Genomic DNA, 18,793 nt, shown 5'->3' with positions numbered 1-18,793 from the left:
CTGGGGCTGAAAGCCTGAGGAAGAGAAAACGAGAAAGAGAGAGATAGCCCAAAAAGCAGCTTACTCACTCACATGGTGACCTAGACAGAGAGATCACCCCCCATGCCCACGCCCACAGGTCTAGTTTATAATAACCCATGCCCACCTCCACCTTTCCAATTCACACCTGTCACCACTTCCATTTGCTGGGCAGCAGTTTCCCTTCCCCAGGAACACAGGTGTGTGTGTGTGTGTGTGTGTGTGTGTGTGTGTGTGTGTGTGTGTGTGTGTGTGTGTGTGTGTGTGTGTGTGTGTGTGTGTGTGTGTGTGTGTGTGTGTGTGTGAGTGGGTGAATGAATATGTGTTCCGGTATGGTGCAGCAGTGTTTGTGTCCCCTCAGATACTTCCTGTCCCTCAACTGTGAGGTCTACTTGGCTAGCTATCTCTAGACCCCTTAAATTCATTTTAATTCTTGAATGTGGTACAAAGCAGGATTCTTTGGAATTTTTTGCCTGTGGTTGTCCAGGTTTTTGAACCAATCATTGGAGTTTTTTTTTTTCCCCCCTATTATGTTGTGTTGCTGTTACCCTCTCCCCGTCTGTATTTTATTGTGTCAACTTAAGAATTCCACAGTTAAAAAAAGGTTAAGTGCAGATTTCTTTTTTAATCAACAAAATATAGTTTAGGATACACAAATTCAGCTAGAGGATCTAAAATATGCCCCTAAGGAGGGGGTACATTTAAGATTTTTTTTCTTTAAGAGGAGTGGAAGAAAAGGATGAACTAAGTGTTTAAAGAAAATAACTGATTCAAGCCTCCGGCTAAAAGTCTACAGTCATCAGTTCTCCAACAGTGCTTGCTTGATAAATACTTAAGACAGTTTAGACCCCTTCAAAAAGTCTTTGGCTCATTTCAGTGGTACAAGTTCTCATTCAAATGAGAGGCAATTTATTTACAGTAATTGGCTCCATTTGAAAAATATTTTCACAGAGATGATTTTACAAGTACTCTATGTTGGGGAATGTATGCTAGTATAAAGTCTTCTCCTTAGATTGTTCCTATTTAGCATTATTTAATGTCCTTCCTGATGCTTATTGCTGTCTTTGATCTAAAGACTAGTGTGTCTTATTTGAGTGAGTTATGCCAGCATTTTTTTTCTCATTTCTATTAGCATGGGTTTGCTTTATTAATCTCTTTACTTCTAGTCTGTTCCCTTACATCTGGTGTGTCTCTTGTAAACAGTATTAAGATGGATCTTGTTTTTATTGTTGTTAGCTCATTTACCTCTTTGAATGTTTAGATTGAAGAATTTAATCTGTTTATGCAAGGTAAATGTTAATAGTCTTACATTTATTGTGTTTTTGGTGATTGACCGTTTATGTGGACCTCTTCTTTTCTTTCTTTATACATTTTTTTTCAAATTCCTGACAAAATATTTATTTGAGAAATGAAAACCACAGATGTCTTGGAAGGTATTTTAATGGGTGGCAGAGATGAGGAAAGAGTTTTTCATCATTTTGCTTCTTAAGTGTTGCTTAGAAATCTCGAGATCTATTCTTAAGTTGCTTGTGCTTGGGAAAGTATCATTAACTCTGCCTCCACATTTCACTAACGTTACAGATCTCTGTCTTTAAAAAGTGACATTTTTTCTTTGTTCACAAATGTAATCTTTGTGGCTTCTTCCATTAAGAAGAGCGAATATTTCCATACATTATCTTATGTGGAGTGAACTCTTTCTATTATTTTATTCTCTTCTTTTATAGCTTAGTATATACAATATTAATTAATATATATAATGTAATCTCTAGTATTATATTTTGATCCTGTCTTTCTTTTCCTGTGGCAGATTGATTTCAAATTATCATAAATTTCATGTGTATCTATATCTGTCTCTCTATATATGTACTTATATATCCACTTCTCATTGTATTTTAAATCCATAGTAAGATAGTTTTAAGTTTAGAGACCAGGCCAGGTGATGGTACAACCAGAAGATACACAAGTTACCAAACGTGAAGGGACCAGAGATCAACCCTTGTCCCCACATGTATAGAAGCTTAACAGTGCTGCATATATCTTTCTCATATCTCCCTATTGCTCTCTGTTTCTACTATAACTAAAACAAAATAAAGTGTAGTTTTTAGCTTAATCTCATAATATATAATTTTAGTTTTGATTTAAAATAGTATTTGTATGTATGAGCTTTACTATTTTAGTGTCTGTCTTCATTATTCTTTCTTCAGCTTCATTAAGTCTGGATTTAAATCATATATATATATATATATATATATATAATTTTTAAAAATCTATTTAAAATATTTTATTATCTTTACTTATTTATTGGGTAGAGACAGCCAGAAATTGAGAGGGAAGGAGGAGATAGAGATGAAGAAAGACACATTCAGTACTGAGTCATCACTTGCAAAGCTTTCTCCCTGCAGATGGGAATCAGGGGCTTGAACTCAGGTCCTTGCTCATTGTAACGTGCGCTTAGCCAGGTGCACCATCACTCACCCCACTCAATATATTGTTAAATTCAGCTGTTTAATTTATCATCTTTGTGACTTCATTTTGGAATTCTACCTTACACTGGTTTGTTGGAGATCTCCTTTGGTCATATATTAATTTGGTGAGCATTTTTATGGTCAGTGTTAGAATGAGCAGGTAGATCACTTTACATTTCAATTCCTAAACTATTTTTTTCTGTGAGTTTAACTTTGTCTGAAGCTTCTTTCTGTTTCCTTGTTAGTTTAACTCAGTCAATCAAAACAGTATCTAATGTACCTTAGAGGTAACTGCCTGCCAATGATTGTTTGTCCCAGCCGTCAAGATAGCTCACCTGGGTGGATCACAAAATAGCTCACTTGGATATTGTGCTGCTTTGCCATATGTGAGACCCAGTCTTGAACCTGGCCCTTAACTTCATTGAAGAATGCTTTGGTCTTTTTCAGTCTCTCTCTGCGTGCATGCGTCGTGCGTGTGTGCATGCATGCATGCGTGCTTGCGTGTGTGAACACTTGGGCTTCAAGAATCCAGATTCCTTTTTTCAGATAGAGACAGAGAAAGGGAAGGAAACACACATGCACACACACATGCACGAGAGAGAGAGAGAGAGAGAGAGAGAGAGAGAGAGAGAGAGAGAGGGAGGGAGTTGTTTTATGAGAGGGAAAGAGAAAGAACCAGAGTATCACTTGCATATGTAATACCTAAGATTAAAATCAAAACCTCATGTTTGAGAGTCCAGCACTTCATCCAATGAGCCACCTGCCAGGCCCAAAGTGTATCTTTACAAAAGCATTATTATACCAGCGTCAGGCAGTAACACACCTGGTTAAGTGCACAGATTATAGTGTGCAAGGGCCCAGGTTCACACCCCCTGGTCTCCACCTGTAGGAACCTTCATGAATGGTGAAATAGGGCTGCAGGGTATCTCTCTCTGTCTCTTTCCCTCTCTATCTCCCCATTGCCTCTCAATTTATATCTGTCTCTCCAACAAAAAAATGTTTTTAAGTATTATTATACCTATGGGATGTGGTCTATTTTTTTTGAACCATGAGAATTTGAAAGCTATAACTATAGCTCTCTAGAATCAATGGTCTCTAAATTAACTTAAATTAATTAAATTAATTAAATCATATTTTAATTTCTTTCACTCTTTCTTAGATTCTTCCAAGAACAAACTTTAAATATAGAAGAATTTTCATGGGGACAGGCAGTGGCACAACTGGTTAAGCACTGACATTACAGTGCTAAAGGACCCAGGTTCAAGCCCCTGGCCCCTACCTGCAGTGGGAAAGCTTCACAAGTGATGAAGCAGGGCTGCAGTTGTCTCTCTTTCTCTCTCCTTCTCTATCACCCCCTCCCTTGTCAATTTATCTCTGTCTCTATCCAATAACAAATAAAATATAATAATAATAAAATCATTTCCAGCTGAAAAACCAATCAATATCAAGTTGAACAGTTTGAGTCCATTAAATTATTTGAGAGAATTTGAAAAATAGTTGGATAATTTTGATTACAAAGCAAGATGAATTAGGTTATAAATCCTTTCTATATATTAGAAAACATTTTTAAAATTGTTAAGAAAGGCAATCAATATAATTGAGTAACAAATATTTGAACTAACTGCTGAACCCAGTTTATTGCTGTTGTCACTGGGGCATCAATACTCCAGTCTAAAATTTTCAGATATAAGATAGAGTCAAGGAAAGATATCATAGCACTGAAGCTTCATCCAATGTGGTAGGGACCCGGCAGGTGTGTGTGTGTGTGGGGGGGGGGGGGTTCAAATGTGAGTCACACACATGTCAGAATTAATGCACTATCAAGGTGAGCTATTTTGCCATCCCTTAAGTTTGGTTTTGGAGAAGTTCTGATTCTCTATGATTCTTAGTTTCCTAAGTTATAGAGAAGATACGTTTTAACAAGAAGCTGATGTCAGTATAATGCCACTCTTTCGGAGGTCTAGTCTGCCAATTGCAGCATGATAACCTAAGATTATTACTCTCATAATACAGGCAGTAGCTTTTCACAAAAATTATCAGTGACTCTGTGAATTTGCCTGCAGTGCTCCAGTCACAAGTACTATCTGTGAACTTACTGATTGTTTCATTCAACGATAAAACAATTAAAAAAAACACTACTGCTTCTGTTCAAGAAACTTACTTAGAGCAAATGAATTGTGGCAATGGATGTCATCCTAAACCGAATGGCATAATAGAGTGATGCAGTGACTTTTTATCTTTTGACTAGAGATCTAGTTATCAGCTGGGTGAAAATTCTGTGAAGGTTTGCAGAAATATCTTCTTAAATATTGTATAGGGTCTGAATTGTTGGCCCTTATATGGTGCTTTTAAAACTGAATCACATACCAAAGGATGAACTGAAGGTTTCTCCTCTTCTGACAGTTTTTTCTTCCACTCCCCTACTATCTTACATAAGATACCAATAAGTACTAAGTATTGGAACTGGTTCATCTTTTCTCTCAACAACTCAAGGATATGTATAGTAAGGGGCAGAGTAGAAACAAAGTATTGTCCATATTAAAGGAAAGATTTTTTAAATGACTGAAAAATACTAATGATGGGGGTTAGTGGTGGCACACCTAGTTGAAGGCACTTGTTACAAAGCACAAGGATCTGGGTTCAAACCCCTTGTCCTCACCTGCAGGGGGAAAACTCCCCTTTCAATCTTTTTTTAAAGAAATTCTTTATTTTTTATTATTATCTTTATTTATTTATTGGATCGAGACAGCCAAAAATTGAGGGGAAGGGGGAAGTGGGGGGGGCAGAGAGACACCTGCAGTACTACTTCATCACTCGTGAAGCTTTCCCCCTGCAAGTGGGGACAGAGGCTAGAACCCGGGTCCTTAAGTATTATAACACATGTGATCAACCAGGTGTGCCACCACCCGCCCCCTTTCAATCTTTAGAAAATGTTATATATATATATATATATATATATATATATATATATATACATACTAATGAAGGAGGTGTTAAGAAAAGTAAAGATTTCAAGATGATATTCTACTTATAATTTTATTGTTAGGCTGCCAATAATTTTATCAAGTTAGTTTGCCACAATTTTAGGGCAGAAAACATATGATTCATGGGCTAGAGACAAAGGACTTTATCATGTATAGCAGTAGCAAAAGAGCAGCAGTTTTTTTAGTGATTCCCTGAGCCCCTGTTCCCCTAAGATGACACAAAGAGAGCCAGGTGAAAGCTGCACGTGCAATGAGTTGCATTACAAGTTCCAACATAAGAAACCTGGAACTTCTATAATGAGAAGTAAGCATATCTCAATTTCATTTCAAAGAGAGACACTATCTTTACCTATTAAGACTTTGCACTGTACAAATGTCACTCAGAAGACACCCCAAAACAACAGTAGGCAGTATCAAGACAAGTGGAAACGTGTAGTCTTTGAAGAAGCTTCTCCCAATAGGAAGTTTTACATATTTTATTGAAAAACCTAGGAAATCATGTGAATCATGTACAGTATTTTCTCACAAGGAAAAAATAATTAAGCTATTTTTTTAAAGAAACATTTCACAGAGTTGTAAAACTTTGTGATTGTTAAAAGGAAACAATAATAAAAAAATGAAACTACCACAGTATTATTAACCTCTTCCCTTTGTTTCCAGGGAAGTAGCTGCAAAATACGTTGTAAATTTTTCTCATTATGATGTGTGAGGTTAAGTTTTATATTCTTGTAAAATTTGCTAAAAAAGCACAAGGAAAAGAGTGGACCAATGTTCTCTTTGTTCAAATTATTAAAAAAATACTAAAAATCTAATGACATGTTAAAATAATACACACTTTTGTAGGATGTTATCATTTCTATAACAGTTTTTCTACACTATACCAACAGTGCAATGGTAATTCAGTGTAAATCATTACAGTGTTTCATTGCTACTTGTGTTCAAGTACATGTTCATGAACATGATCAAAGTCTCTCTTCGGACTTTTGTTTTCCATTATTAAGATAAGGCTACAATTACAGTAGAATTTTTTCTATGGATTTCTCTAAATCTGAGCCAGCTTCCTAGTACATTCTCTAAAAATCTTGTTTAGCATTATGAGGTTTATTATGTTTACATATCTTCCACAGACTACAGAAAATGGGCTAATTCTGCCTTAGGGCACCACAAAATATTTCTCTCCATATATAACTAAGTTATTATTCCAACTTAGTATGTACTCTGAAAAATTCAATGGTATTTATAGAGAGAATAGCACCTTAGAGATCACTTTAATTCAGAAAGTCTTATACCTAATAACTTTTTCCCTGCCCTAGAAACCTGATCCATTGTATTTATATAAAGTTATTTATGAAGTCATATAATGTAAAACAAAATGTATAACCAAAAATTATACTGAATGTTTATGAGGCAAGAAAATAAATTAATTTGATTAAATTATATGTAATCTGATACTTAGTCTGAAAACATGCTAGTGTGTGTGTTTATAAATAATGGAATTGCAAAGCTCTGTGAGCCACCCAGCCTGCTAGAGGTCAACTCTTCTGCTGCAGTTTTTGGGCATAGAAGTCCCTGCATGTCTCGCAGCAACGTTGGTACCACCGCATGTCCTGACATAGGTTCTTCTCACGTATCACTCTGCAGTATACTGGCCACTGATCTCCCAGACACTTGAAAGTCAGAGCAGCTGTGAGGCAGAACAGAGGGAACTCAATCCATGCAGATATTGTAAGTGCCACAAGTAGACAAACAGCTATCATTTAAAAGGGGGGCCTTTGTACACATTAGTTCACATTACCTTCTAGAATTTAAAACACACACACACACACACACACACACACACACACGATACAAGATTAAAGTGCTCAGTGTTCTCACTTTGAGTTTTTCTAGACTTAATAGAAATTTCTCTAGTTCTCTACTTAGGTAACATGTCTAGGTAGGCTATCTGGAAAGAGTACTTTTAGATACCTCAAAAACTAAAGCTGATCATTATAAGGGACTGAAATTTTATGATAAGTAAGACTTATTCTTTATTTATTATATTTTTGAGAAATAGTGTGTTCTGTTTATGTGTAGGATTATCCCATACTCATCTTTGTCTTTCTGACTTAGCTCACTTATCATAATTCCTTCTAGCTCCATCCAAGATGGGTCAGAGAAGGTGGATTCATTGCTCTTAAGAGCTGCATAGTATTCCATTGTGTATATATACCACAGCATACTCCCAGAGGGATAAAGAATAGGAAAGCTATCAAGGGCAGGGATGGGATAAGGAGTTCTGGTGTTGGGAATTGTGTGGAGTTGTATCCCCTTATCCTATGTTTTCCTGTCAGTGTTTCCTTTTTATAAACAAAAAATTTAAAAAATAGTTTTTAAAAAGAAATAGTGTGTTCTGCCATACATAGTTTGTATAATAAAATTTCTTCTAAAATTCTTTGTGGGACACTATTCTGATTCATTATTTTCAAAGCCCTTATATTTTCTATCCACGATTCCTCTGTGTTTGGAGTATAGTTTCAAGAAATAATAAACAAAGGAAATGCAATTTTAATTAAATTATTTGTAATCCATTGTCTTATGTTACATGATATTACAAGAAAAAGTCCAACTAATTGTTGGATACAGAAATTATATTGTTTTTGAATACATGGATTTGGTACATCTGCTTTCAGATTGCTTAATTTTTTGTTTTAACAAGCCTTATTTCTACTTGAACTGATTATTTCTTAGAAATACTATTTGGCTAGAAAAATAATTTCTGAATTTTTTTGAAGAAAACCTTTTTCATTTGATTGAATTGTTTGCCTTTAGAAAAAACTACAACATTTGAACTCCTTGCATTTTTGGTGGCATCATTCTATATGACTAAATGATTGCCCTCAAGTGGTCCAGGAGGTGGCACTGTGATTAAAGAACTGGACTCTCAACCATGAGGTTCTAAATTCAGTCCCTGGAATACATATGCCAGAGTGGTGCTCTACTTCTGTCTTTCTCATAAATAAACAAACATTTAAAAATAAATATATTGTTGCCCTAGAGATTATATGTATGGATTTTAACTCAAGGTGTTAAACATAGATTAACCCAATGATATTTGAATCACAGTGCTAAAGTCACTTTTGTAACCAAACATAAAGGTTAATAATTTATAAATATTTATTATGCAGATATAGACCGGAACTTCTTTAAATGCAAACTTTAAATCTTTTTTTTTTTTCCTCTTGCCTCCAGGGTAATCACTGAGGCTCAGTGCCTACACTATGAATCTGCTGCTCCTGGTGGCCATTTTTTTCCACTTTCTTGGATAGGACAGAAAGAAATTGACAAAAGAGGGAGAGACACATGCAGACCTGCTTCACTGCTTGTGAGGTGTCCCCCCACCCTGCAGATGGGGAGCCACTGGCTCGAACCTGGATCCTTGCACGGGTCCTTGCACTTCATACTATGTGCACTTAATCAGGTGTGCTACCACCACCAGACTCCAATTCTTGATGATGGATTCGATTGAACAGCTGGAGTTGAGAATATATATGAAAGTGTTTTAAGTCTTACATGGATTGATTCTACTCATATTTATGTTTTATTTCCTTCAAGATAAAAAGAGTTCTTTCCTTTCTTTCTTTCAATGGTATAGGTCCATGCATGCTTCTTAAAAGCCATTTTGTTCTTTGTGTCTCAAAACAGTAATTTGTACCCAGGACACTAGGAAAACTATTAAGTGTATATTACAACCTCATTTTCTATAGATAATACCTTAGTTGACAGTTCTATCTTAGGACTGGTCATAACCTTAACTATTGTTGTATCCTTCTATTTTTTTTAAAGATAAATGAACTTGGGGGATATAGCAATGGTAGTTTCAGAGTCTGAGTCTGACTAAACAGCTTCAGGAATCAAAATGGTTTAGTCTCTAGTATTTTTTTTTAGCAACCTGATCATTTGGACTTGATTGTATTTAAGTAGAACAACTTAACCAGAAAGTAAAAAGTATAGTTTTATAACTAAGTTTTAAATGTTTATTTATTTGTTTTCTCTTTTGTTGCCCTTGTTGTTTTATTGCTGTAGTTATTATTGTTGTTGTTGTTGATGTCATTGTTGTTGGACAGGGCAGAGAGAAATGGAGAGAGGAGGGGAAGACAGAGAGGGGGAGAGAAAGATAGACACCTGCAGCCCTGCTTCAGTGCCTGTGAAGCGACTCCCCTACAGGTGGGGAGCCCTGGCACTCAGACCTGATCTTGAAATTCCTTGCGCTTTGCACCACGGTTAACCTGCTGCGCTACTGCCAGACTCCCTTATATAACTAAGTTTTAAATGTACATGCAAACTGAAAGAAATCTTGAGGTTTTCTGTTTCTCACAAACACCACCATCCCTCCTCTTTTTTTTTTTTTAATCTGCTTACCCAGCCTGGGTGATGTTATTGTATTTACATTAATCTTCTCATTGCAAGGCTGAAGGTGGCATGGCCTATATGCTGCAGGTTTTTCTGAAGAAAAACATTCATTTCCATGTCTTCCTGTGATCTTATGCATGCACTGGATAACACGGGACTGCATTCCTTTGCCACAGGTAATTGAGCACTATAAAAGATATGAAGATTGTTAAAGGATCTTAATTTTTCACTTTATTAAGTCACTATGATTCACTTTCTTCCTCTGTCCCTTTTTTAAAATATATATTTAAGTTTTTATTTATAAAATGGAAACACCGACCAGAACATAGGATAAGAGAGGTACAATTCCATACAATTCCCACCACCGGAACTCCAGATCCCATTTTCTCCCCCAATAGCTTTCTTATTCTTTAACCCTCTGGGAGTATGGACCCAGGGTCATTACGGGGTGCAGGAGGTGGAAGGTCTGGCTTCTCTAATTGTTTCCCTGCTAAACATTGGCATTGGCAGGTCGATTCATACTCCCAGCCTGTCTCTTTCCTTCCCTAATGGGGCAGGGATTTGGGGAGGTGAGGCTCTAGGACACATTGGTTGGGGTTGTTTGCCCTGGCTTTCAGGATCTGGTCTGAGCGCCCGGGCTCCCCACCTGTAGGGGAGTCGCTTCACAGGTGGTGAAACAGGGCTGCAGGTTTCTATCTTTCTCTCCCCCTCTCTGTCTTCCCCTCCTCTCTCTATTTCTCTCTGTCCTGTCCAGCAACGATGACATCAATAACAACAGCAATTTGCCTGAAGCATCTGGCTTTACATTGTGGGCAGTGAAGAAGTTAGCAGGCAAAGATTTTTGTTCATGAAGTTGAAACATATAGAGCCATATGCTAATATACCTGAGACTATACCTAGAATTATTTGGAGAATTAAAAAAAAATAAAGCTCTAGAATTAAATTTAAAGTCCTTGATTTTTCTAAATCAATAAAAATCAGATGGAATTTGGAAGATTGATTTTTAAAAGTATTTAGGTAAATTTGGATTTGAAAACCACTGGTCAGTATTACACATTTTGTATAAAGCCTCAGTTAGTTTGTAGTGGTTCTTATTTTTGAGATATTTAATGAATTAAAATTAAGTTCAATAGTGTTTATTTTGAAAATCTCTTTAGTTATATTTTGAAGGATGGAGAGAAATTGAGAGCATAGGAAGAGAAAGACCTGCAGCACTGACTGGTGAACACTTGTGAAGCTTCCTGCTACAGATGAGGGCCAAGGATTTGAGCTCAGATATTTGGATGTAGTAACATGTGTGCTCAACCAGGTGCTCCACCATCTGTCTCCGATTGACTGATACACTGTAATGCATCTAGTTCGTTTTTTCAGGTAGTTGGTACATGTGTCGAAATTAGGTTTAATATCACCTCCAGTAACACAATCTACTTGTCAGCGGTAAAATTGGTTGCTAATAATAATGAGATTTTATGTACAAGCTAACAACATCTAACTGATCTTTGTAAATTTTAACTCTGGAACTATCTTGACACAATGCCTATTTTGCATTTGATGACTTTTGTTTTGTTTTGTTTTCTGAAAATAGCACAGTAGGAAGCAACAGAGATGTTACATCCCTTATTATTTTCCAGAGGATTCAGATGTCTCCAGTTCAATTTAAGCTTTACTGTAATTTAAGACTACTAGAAGTAATTGAAAGGTATTTTTTCCTTGAAACACCTTAATAACACTCTGTACCATGTATATAATCAGATAAAGATAGGCATTATTCTTCTGGAAAAACTGTTTTCAGGAAAACTTAAAATAGCTACAAATTTTTAAGGGATTACATTTATATAGGAAAATATCATTCTAGTATTTACTCCTAAAATTTAGACCATAAAAGTTATCACAATATTTGAAAAACCAGAAATAATATTAGTTTTATAGTAGATGACTCATTGTGATATAGTAAAGTTCTCAGTCATGTCAGAGAAACCCTACAACCAGTCACAGGCTATTTTTAGAACTTTTGATTAATCTTGTATAAATTCCATAGGCCCTGAGCAAACTGAATATTATTTTCCAGTGCTTATAAAAAATAAAATTGTTAAAAGCAAAAGATAACTTAATATACAGAATTTTAGCATAGTGAGTGAAATAGTGTCTTTCATTAAAAATTGAGACATTTAATAGAAAAAGATGTTAGTTGCATTTCTCCTGCTAGTTAAATTTTATAACTGTTTGGAAATAACTTTAAAATAAAAACAGTATCCAGGAAAAAAATAGAAGTTCTGTAATTAATTTAACTACTATAGTGTTTTTCTCTGAAATTTAATAGTCTAGTAACCTTAGAGTCCAATTTCATTAGAATACCTTAATAATAAAATAAAATTATTAGTAGTAGTTACTTTTTATAAAATACATTTTGGTAAAATTTCTATTATACATGTGAAAAACAAATAGATGTTTGAAATGAGACAATTGAAACCCCGGGATCCTTTATTTATTTATTTAAATATTTATTTATGTATTTATTCCCTTTTGTTGCCTTTGTTGTTTTATTGTTGTAGTTATTGTTGTTGTTGATGTTGTCGTTGGATAGGACAGAAAGAAATGGAGAGAGGAGGGAAAGACAGAGGGGGAGAGAAAGATAGACACCTGCAGACCTGCTTCACTGCTTGTAAAGTGACTCCCCTGCAGGTGGGGAGCCGGGGGCTTGAACTGGGATCCTTAAGCCGGTCCTTGCCCTTGGCACCAAGTGTGCTTAACCCGCTGTGCTACCACCCAACTCCTAGGATCCTTTATTTATACATGACACTAAATAATTATTTTCTCAAATCACATCACTGTGATTAAAGATAAACAGAAAGTCATTAAAAGAAAAATCAAAATAATTCTGTTGTTGAAATGAAGTGAACTGGCTTTTAATCTTGTCTCTAGCAACTGATTTCTTAGAGCATTTTTTTTTAAAGAAAGGGGTTGTAGTAGGTCATAGCTACATTTTCTGTTCATGTTTCTATGACAGTATAAGTTCCAAATAACTTATTAAAAGTTAATGTAGCCTACTAACTTTTAAGTGGTGAAGCTACATAATATCAATAGTAAAACTATAATTTCACTAAGAAGTGTGAAGAGTAGTATGACCAAAGCTTCATTAAATAAATTCTCAAAATTATAGTTAGCTTGCATGTCAAAATGTTCTTTCATTTAGGTAGTTTGATAAGAGTTCATTTATCATTCATTATGTTCAAGACCTTGTGCAGAGAATACAAGTAGCAAAATTATTAATAGTCTTGGAAACTAGTACTATATTCAATGAAGTTTAACAAAACACAATGCTATAAACTGGAATGTGCAATTCCCATTACTAAACAGTATGAAAACTGGATCATTTTATCTACTTTTAACTGCTTATTTAATGTTTTATATAACCAGCTTCGCTGTAGAACACTTATTTTTTTAGAACTGGGATCTTGTGCATAAAAGGTTTATGGCCACTTGGTGCAAGAGAAGTAAACGTTTTTTTCATTTAGAAGGAGAGGATGACACCGAAGCTTCCTCCATGTGTTGTCAAGGGCTCATACCTGGATGATGAGTGTGGCCATGCAGGAACTCTATCTGGTGACTGATCTCTGTGGCTCACTTTTATTGATTTATGGTCAAAGTAAGTCAACAACAGTAATTTGTAAGCTTTCTTCACACACCTCTGACAGTTCACAGTGCATATTTAGTATCTATTAAAAACCAGATAATGTGTTTGAAGTTCTGTTTATTTTAATACTTCATATGAAACCTATTCACGGTTATTTACTTTATACAGAGGAGAAAATAAGTTCCAATAAGTGGAACATGTTGGCCAAATGTTTACAGTAAAGTGGTGGAATTGGAGTTTGAACCTCCATATACTACTTTCAGAAACTGGACACTTAAACATAACTTGATCCTTCAAGCTCTCTTAAAGTTCATAGAAATTGTTCCCTTTCCTTTGATTTGACAAATTATACTCTCAACCCTCTATTTTACAGTTAGTACGTTAATTAATTGCTGTGATAATCTATCCATGTAAGGGCACATGTGAAACTAGTGGTTGATAATAATTAATCCCAGACCACAATCACACACTAGGAGAGTTCTGGACAAACTGTGACATTTAGCTAGCCTGTCTATAGATAGTTTACTGGTAGATCTCTTTATTGGGTAGGAAGTACAAATGAACATGTGAAATACTTTCTATGTTATAGATATTATCTGACATGCTTGTAGACAGAATGTCTAGCTTAATTTCCCACACAATCCTAAAAAAATTAGTAATGGAAATAGTGAGACTTACAGAGGTCAGACAGTTGCTTCATTTACTCATTCAACAAATATTTACCCAAAGTTTACAATGTGCCAAATATCGCTCTGGATATTAAGACATGATAGTTAGACAAAACAGTTCAATAAAAGGTCTCTTTTGAATTTACATTCTAATGGTAGCAAGCAAGAAAATAAAATCCCATAGTTTTCAATAATGATTAATGCTATGGAGAAAAACTAAAGTTGGAAGAACTTGAATAGTTTGGGTTGGGGGGTCTTTGCAGTTCAAATGGGGTGATTAAGAAAGAACTAGAGGTGACGAAGAATTGCTCCATCAGGAGTGACTTCAAATGCAAATCTTTTTGATTCTATATATTCTGTTCTTCTATGTTTCTACAGATTTTTAGATTAGCATTAATAGCTCTCCTCCTTTAATGTCCTTCTCTGTATTTTTTTCTTGCATTTTTTTTTTTTTGTAAATTTAAAATGTATTTGAAACAAGGCAACATGACAGACTTCCACTAAAGCCCAATATGCTGAAACGCCAACATCAATTTGCTAGCATTTGGTAAAGAAACACAGAGTGTACCAAATAATTCACTATGGATACTTCTTATAAAAGAAAACTTCCCTGACTATGGTATTTGAAATGAGTGAATTTTATTGTTTGACAAGTATCCTGGTCCCTAAATAGGCTAATACTGCACCCTGGAGAATCTTTGAAATGAAAGACCTCATGAATTAGTTCCATGAATTAGAATAGAAACCTTTAATTCTGAATAGGAAACACAATCTTTATGTATCAGGTCGACCTGTTGTAAGGAGGAAGCACGTCTTCAGAAGCTTAGAAAGTTATTCTCATGATTTCAGAATTAAATAAAATTTTTGACAGAAAACAGGCACAAAGGAAATTGATGTTGGTGACTTTTCTTTCCCAATAAAAAAATAAGGTCTAAAGTCTCTAAAATTGGAATGTTTTTACTGATTTAATTATATGTAGCACTGCAGTCTATCTGAGAAAATTATGATCTTCCCGTCCCCTGGGCACATTATGGACATCTTTAGATGATGTTGCTGTAGATTTTTCCTATAACGCAACAAATTCTTTTTCCTTTAACATAATTCCTTAGATTATTAATTTATATCTGTACTGTAAAATATCAAATACTAACCATGATAAAAAACTTTTTTTCTAATTTAAGCATTTGGGGCTACTGTAATGAATAGAGAAGTCATTAAGTCAAATGAGAACCATGAATAAATGGTAGTAGATGAGCAGAAAGATCCTGTCCTCTTTTACCATAAAGAGAGGAGTGAAGGTGGGGTCTCTCAAGTGGCATGTGTTGGAGTGGTGCTCTGAATTACTCCCTCTCTTTGTCCTTCCCTCCCTCTCCTCTGTGTCTCATATGAAATAAATATGTTTTATTTCTTTTCACTAGTTTACCAGAATTGGTGAAATCAGCCTAAGATGCTACATTATGTGACAAATTTAGGAACTGATCTAAATTCAAATAAATCTTTGTCTCTCAAAATCTATGAGTCATATGACAATTTCCATAATGGCTCATGGTATAACCTACCTAGAAATATCTTCTATCTGTCTTGTTAGATTCACTAAAGAATATTATCTTCTTGTCAAAGTAACCTGTGACTTCTGAACAACTTAATTTCTTTGAAAACACTTTATAAATGTGCTATCCGTAAATATCTACTTAACTACATTGTTTAGAAAGGAGACACTCATTCTTTCTATCGATCTTCGGTGTTTGTAGTGTTTTTCTGTTCCATGGGCTCCATGACCAAGTAGATATATTCCACACACTACTTTGTTGTTTCTGTTGTAGAACTGGGGACATGAACATATGCAGTTTCAGTGCTCCCATATGTCTTTTCATTAAGATAGAAAGTAGAGTGATGTGGGATTCCCATGTGGTACCAGAATTTGAACCTGGGTTACATGATACTCTAGCTGGTGTGTTCTTGCTCTAACTTATTAGTTTTTTTTTTTTAATTTTTTAAAATCTTTATTTACTTGATAGAGACAGCCAGAAATTGAGAGGAAGGGGGAGATAGAGAGAGGAGACAGAGAGATCCTTGCAGCACTGCTTCACCACTTGTGAAGCTTTCCCCCTACACATAGGGACCGGGGGCTCAAACCCGGCTCCTTTCTCACTGTAACTAACATGTGCACTCAACTAGGTGTGCCACTACCCGGTCCCTAATATACTAGTTTTGATGTCTTCCACTCTTGCTGTCCAGTAAGCAGTAAACATTTATGCCATTTTTCTGTATTCAACTTGCATTAACAGGTATTACTAAAATGTGACACTGACTCATTTTTTTCCTATGGGGAAATGTTTAGAAATGTTGCTTCAAAGTCAGTATGAACTGGAGAAATAGGAAAGAAAAAGATATAGTCCCAGAATTAAAATCTATGACAGGAGTTTTGTTTCTTAAATGCTTAAAAGGAAAGAAAATACTTTGGGCTTAGGATAAAATATTTCCCAAATTGGCAACCTGAGATTTAATTTTAATCTTATAACTATGAAAACATGCATTGAGATGATTATTACATCTACTCATCTAACCATGATTGTCACAAAGTATCCTATATTTGTCCTTAAAATTAAATGTTTTTATTTGGTCCTTGAGCTAAAATATGAGTTCCAAATTTTATTTGGGAATTAGAATTCTATGATAGAAAGCCAAGCTCTACGATTATTGTTAATTTCTATCTTAACTATATGATTGTTGTTAATTTCTGTCTTTCCTTTCTGGACTTAACAATAATCATATAGGCAGTGTTTCAATATTACCCTGTTGTTTATTATTCTTAATATTTAGATAACTTGGGCCAGGCAGCCAGTGGGGACAAACTGGAACATCCTAAGTTAAACTGTAAGTCTCAGTTAAATAGTCAACCAGTTTTCCAGTTAGTTTACGGACCTATTAATCTTTTTATGTTAAATTTTAATGTTAAACTGAAAACTCTTCAGGCTGTTAAGTCCTATAAAATAACTTCTTCAACATTATACCAAGGTGGCAAAAAACCTAGTAGTTAACATGCTATTACAGGTTAAAAAAATATATAAAGAAATACTACTACAGGTTATATAGGGTTTTGTTGGATTGCAGATATTACTAAACCAAGACTGGTCTACTTTTGTATTTCCTAAGTAAACACATTTCAGTGTATTTAGGGGTTAAAAGTAATAAGTCCAACACTTGGCCAGCAAAGAGATTACCCGAGATTCTTTCCTTCTAGGCTATGCCAAAGATATATATTTTGGAAAGAATGTGTATTCTCCAGGCCAACAACTAAGGAAGGCTCTGTAATGCTTTCCTCATTTCCAGCTGGCCTCTGTAAGAAACAGGAATTCCTAAATTAAGAGAAAATTGTCACTGGCAAACAGAGTTCAAACCATTTTTTTCTGCCAGTATAATAGATGATCTTACAAAAGCCTGATATAAACTATAATGATAAGTGCCCATCTATAGCAAAGCTAAGAGCATTGACTTGGATAATTTGTTTGGAGGAACAAATGGATTAAACAAGTGGTTTAACAAGAGTGAAGTAGCAATCACAGTAGAGAGCAGAACTCATAAGGAACCTAAATGATGACTTCTACTGGAAATTATTAGGGCAGAATTCCTATTCATTTATGTACGTGTTTGGCAGTTCCAGCTTTCAACCTTTTTTAATAAAGTGAGTGTGAAACAAGCAAAATAAAGAACAAAACTTAGGCCTAATTTTTTTTTCTTTTTTAAGTTTTGGTATTTATTTTAGTCAGCTCCAGTGTCTGTTTAAAACAGTTCACCTATTTTATTTAACAGGTGTTTGGAACTGAATCAGCTACTAGAGATAGGATATTTAAGGCCTTTTAAAAAATACATTTAATTCACTCGGTTCTACAATTTAGTCTTTTTCACCTCTACAATGAAGCTGTTTGCATATAGGTATAGTAAATCTAGAAAATATGTGACAGATATCAAGGAAACTATGTATGAAGGATTAACAGAGAATTGAGTGTTATGAAATAACTGTCAAAATAACAACCTTTTTCTTCTAGGAATGCACATTGATCAATAAGGTGACAGAGGAGGAGTAGGAGAAGGAAGGTTTTATAGTAACAAGTATACATTAAATTCTTGGGCACAACTATAATTCTGCCAGTGTTCAGTTCATGAATAACAGGGTATTGTAGAGATAGGAAAAAAAAAAGAAGAAGAAGAAGACTGTTTATCACTGTCATTTCAATGATTCACCTTTCCATCAGATAGAATTCTTTGAAATAACTGTGGTGAGCTGCTGGGAAATTGTGCTGATGCAGTCACATCTGCCATGTTGTCCACTCAGGCTACTGCTAGTTCCCACGAGAGTTGGGACATTCTCAGAGTGCCTGTTTCGCCATGTTGTGCCCTCAGGGCATTGTCTATTTCCCCCCATGATATTTGGAGTGCTTTGGTCACTCCTCCCACCTCCCATTGTCACGAGAGTTATTATCCTATCCTGGAGTGCTATGGTTACTCCTCCCCCTTCCCATTCTCGCGAAAGCTGCTCCTATAAAAGCCCTTCTTCTTCTGCACCTTGCTCTCTTGCCAGCGCTTCACTTCGGTGTTCAGACGCAGGAAAGGTTACTGCATGAGGGGCCA

The 18,793-nt window shown here is 35.3% G+C and overlaps 1 protein-coding gene across 1 annotated transcript in view; it reads right to left on the bottom strand.

The window, feature by feature from the left end:
- Positions 1-5,911: 5,911 nt before the first annotated feature.
- Positions 5,912-18,793, bottom strand: part of ADAMTS19 (ADAM metallopeptidase with thrombospondin type 1 motif 19) — a 224,764-nt gene continuing 211,882 nt past the window's right edge. The window contains exons 22-23 of the mRNA XM_007528006.2: positions 9,869-10,046; positions 5,912-7,151 (exon numbers count right to left, since the gene is read on the bottom strand). Coding sequence (XP_007528068.2) covers positions 7,000-7,151; positions 9,869-10,046 — 330 coding nt within the window. The 3' untranslated portion in view covers positions 5,912-6,999. The remainder of the gene's footprint in view (positions 7,152-9,868; positions 10,047-18,793) is intronic.

This window comes from Erinaceus europaeus, chromosome 2 (assembly GCF_950295315.1).
Source record: "Erinaceus europaeus chromosome 2, mEriEur2.1, whole genome shotgun sequence".
In the NCBI taxonomy this organism is placed as follows: Eukaryota; Metazoa; Chordata; class Mammalia; order Eulipotyphla; family Erinaceidae; genus Erinaceus; species Erinaceus europaeus.
The sequence above is the reverse complement of the archived record's forward strand: the minus strand, read 5'-3'. Positions and strand labels throughout refer to the sequence as shown.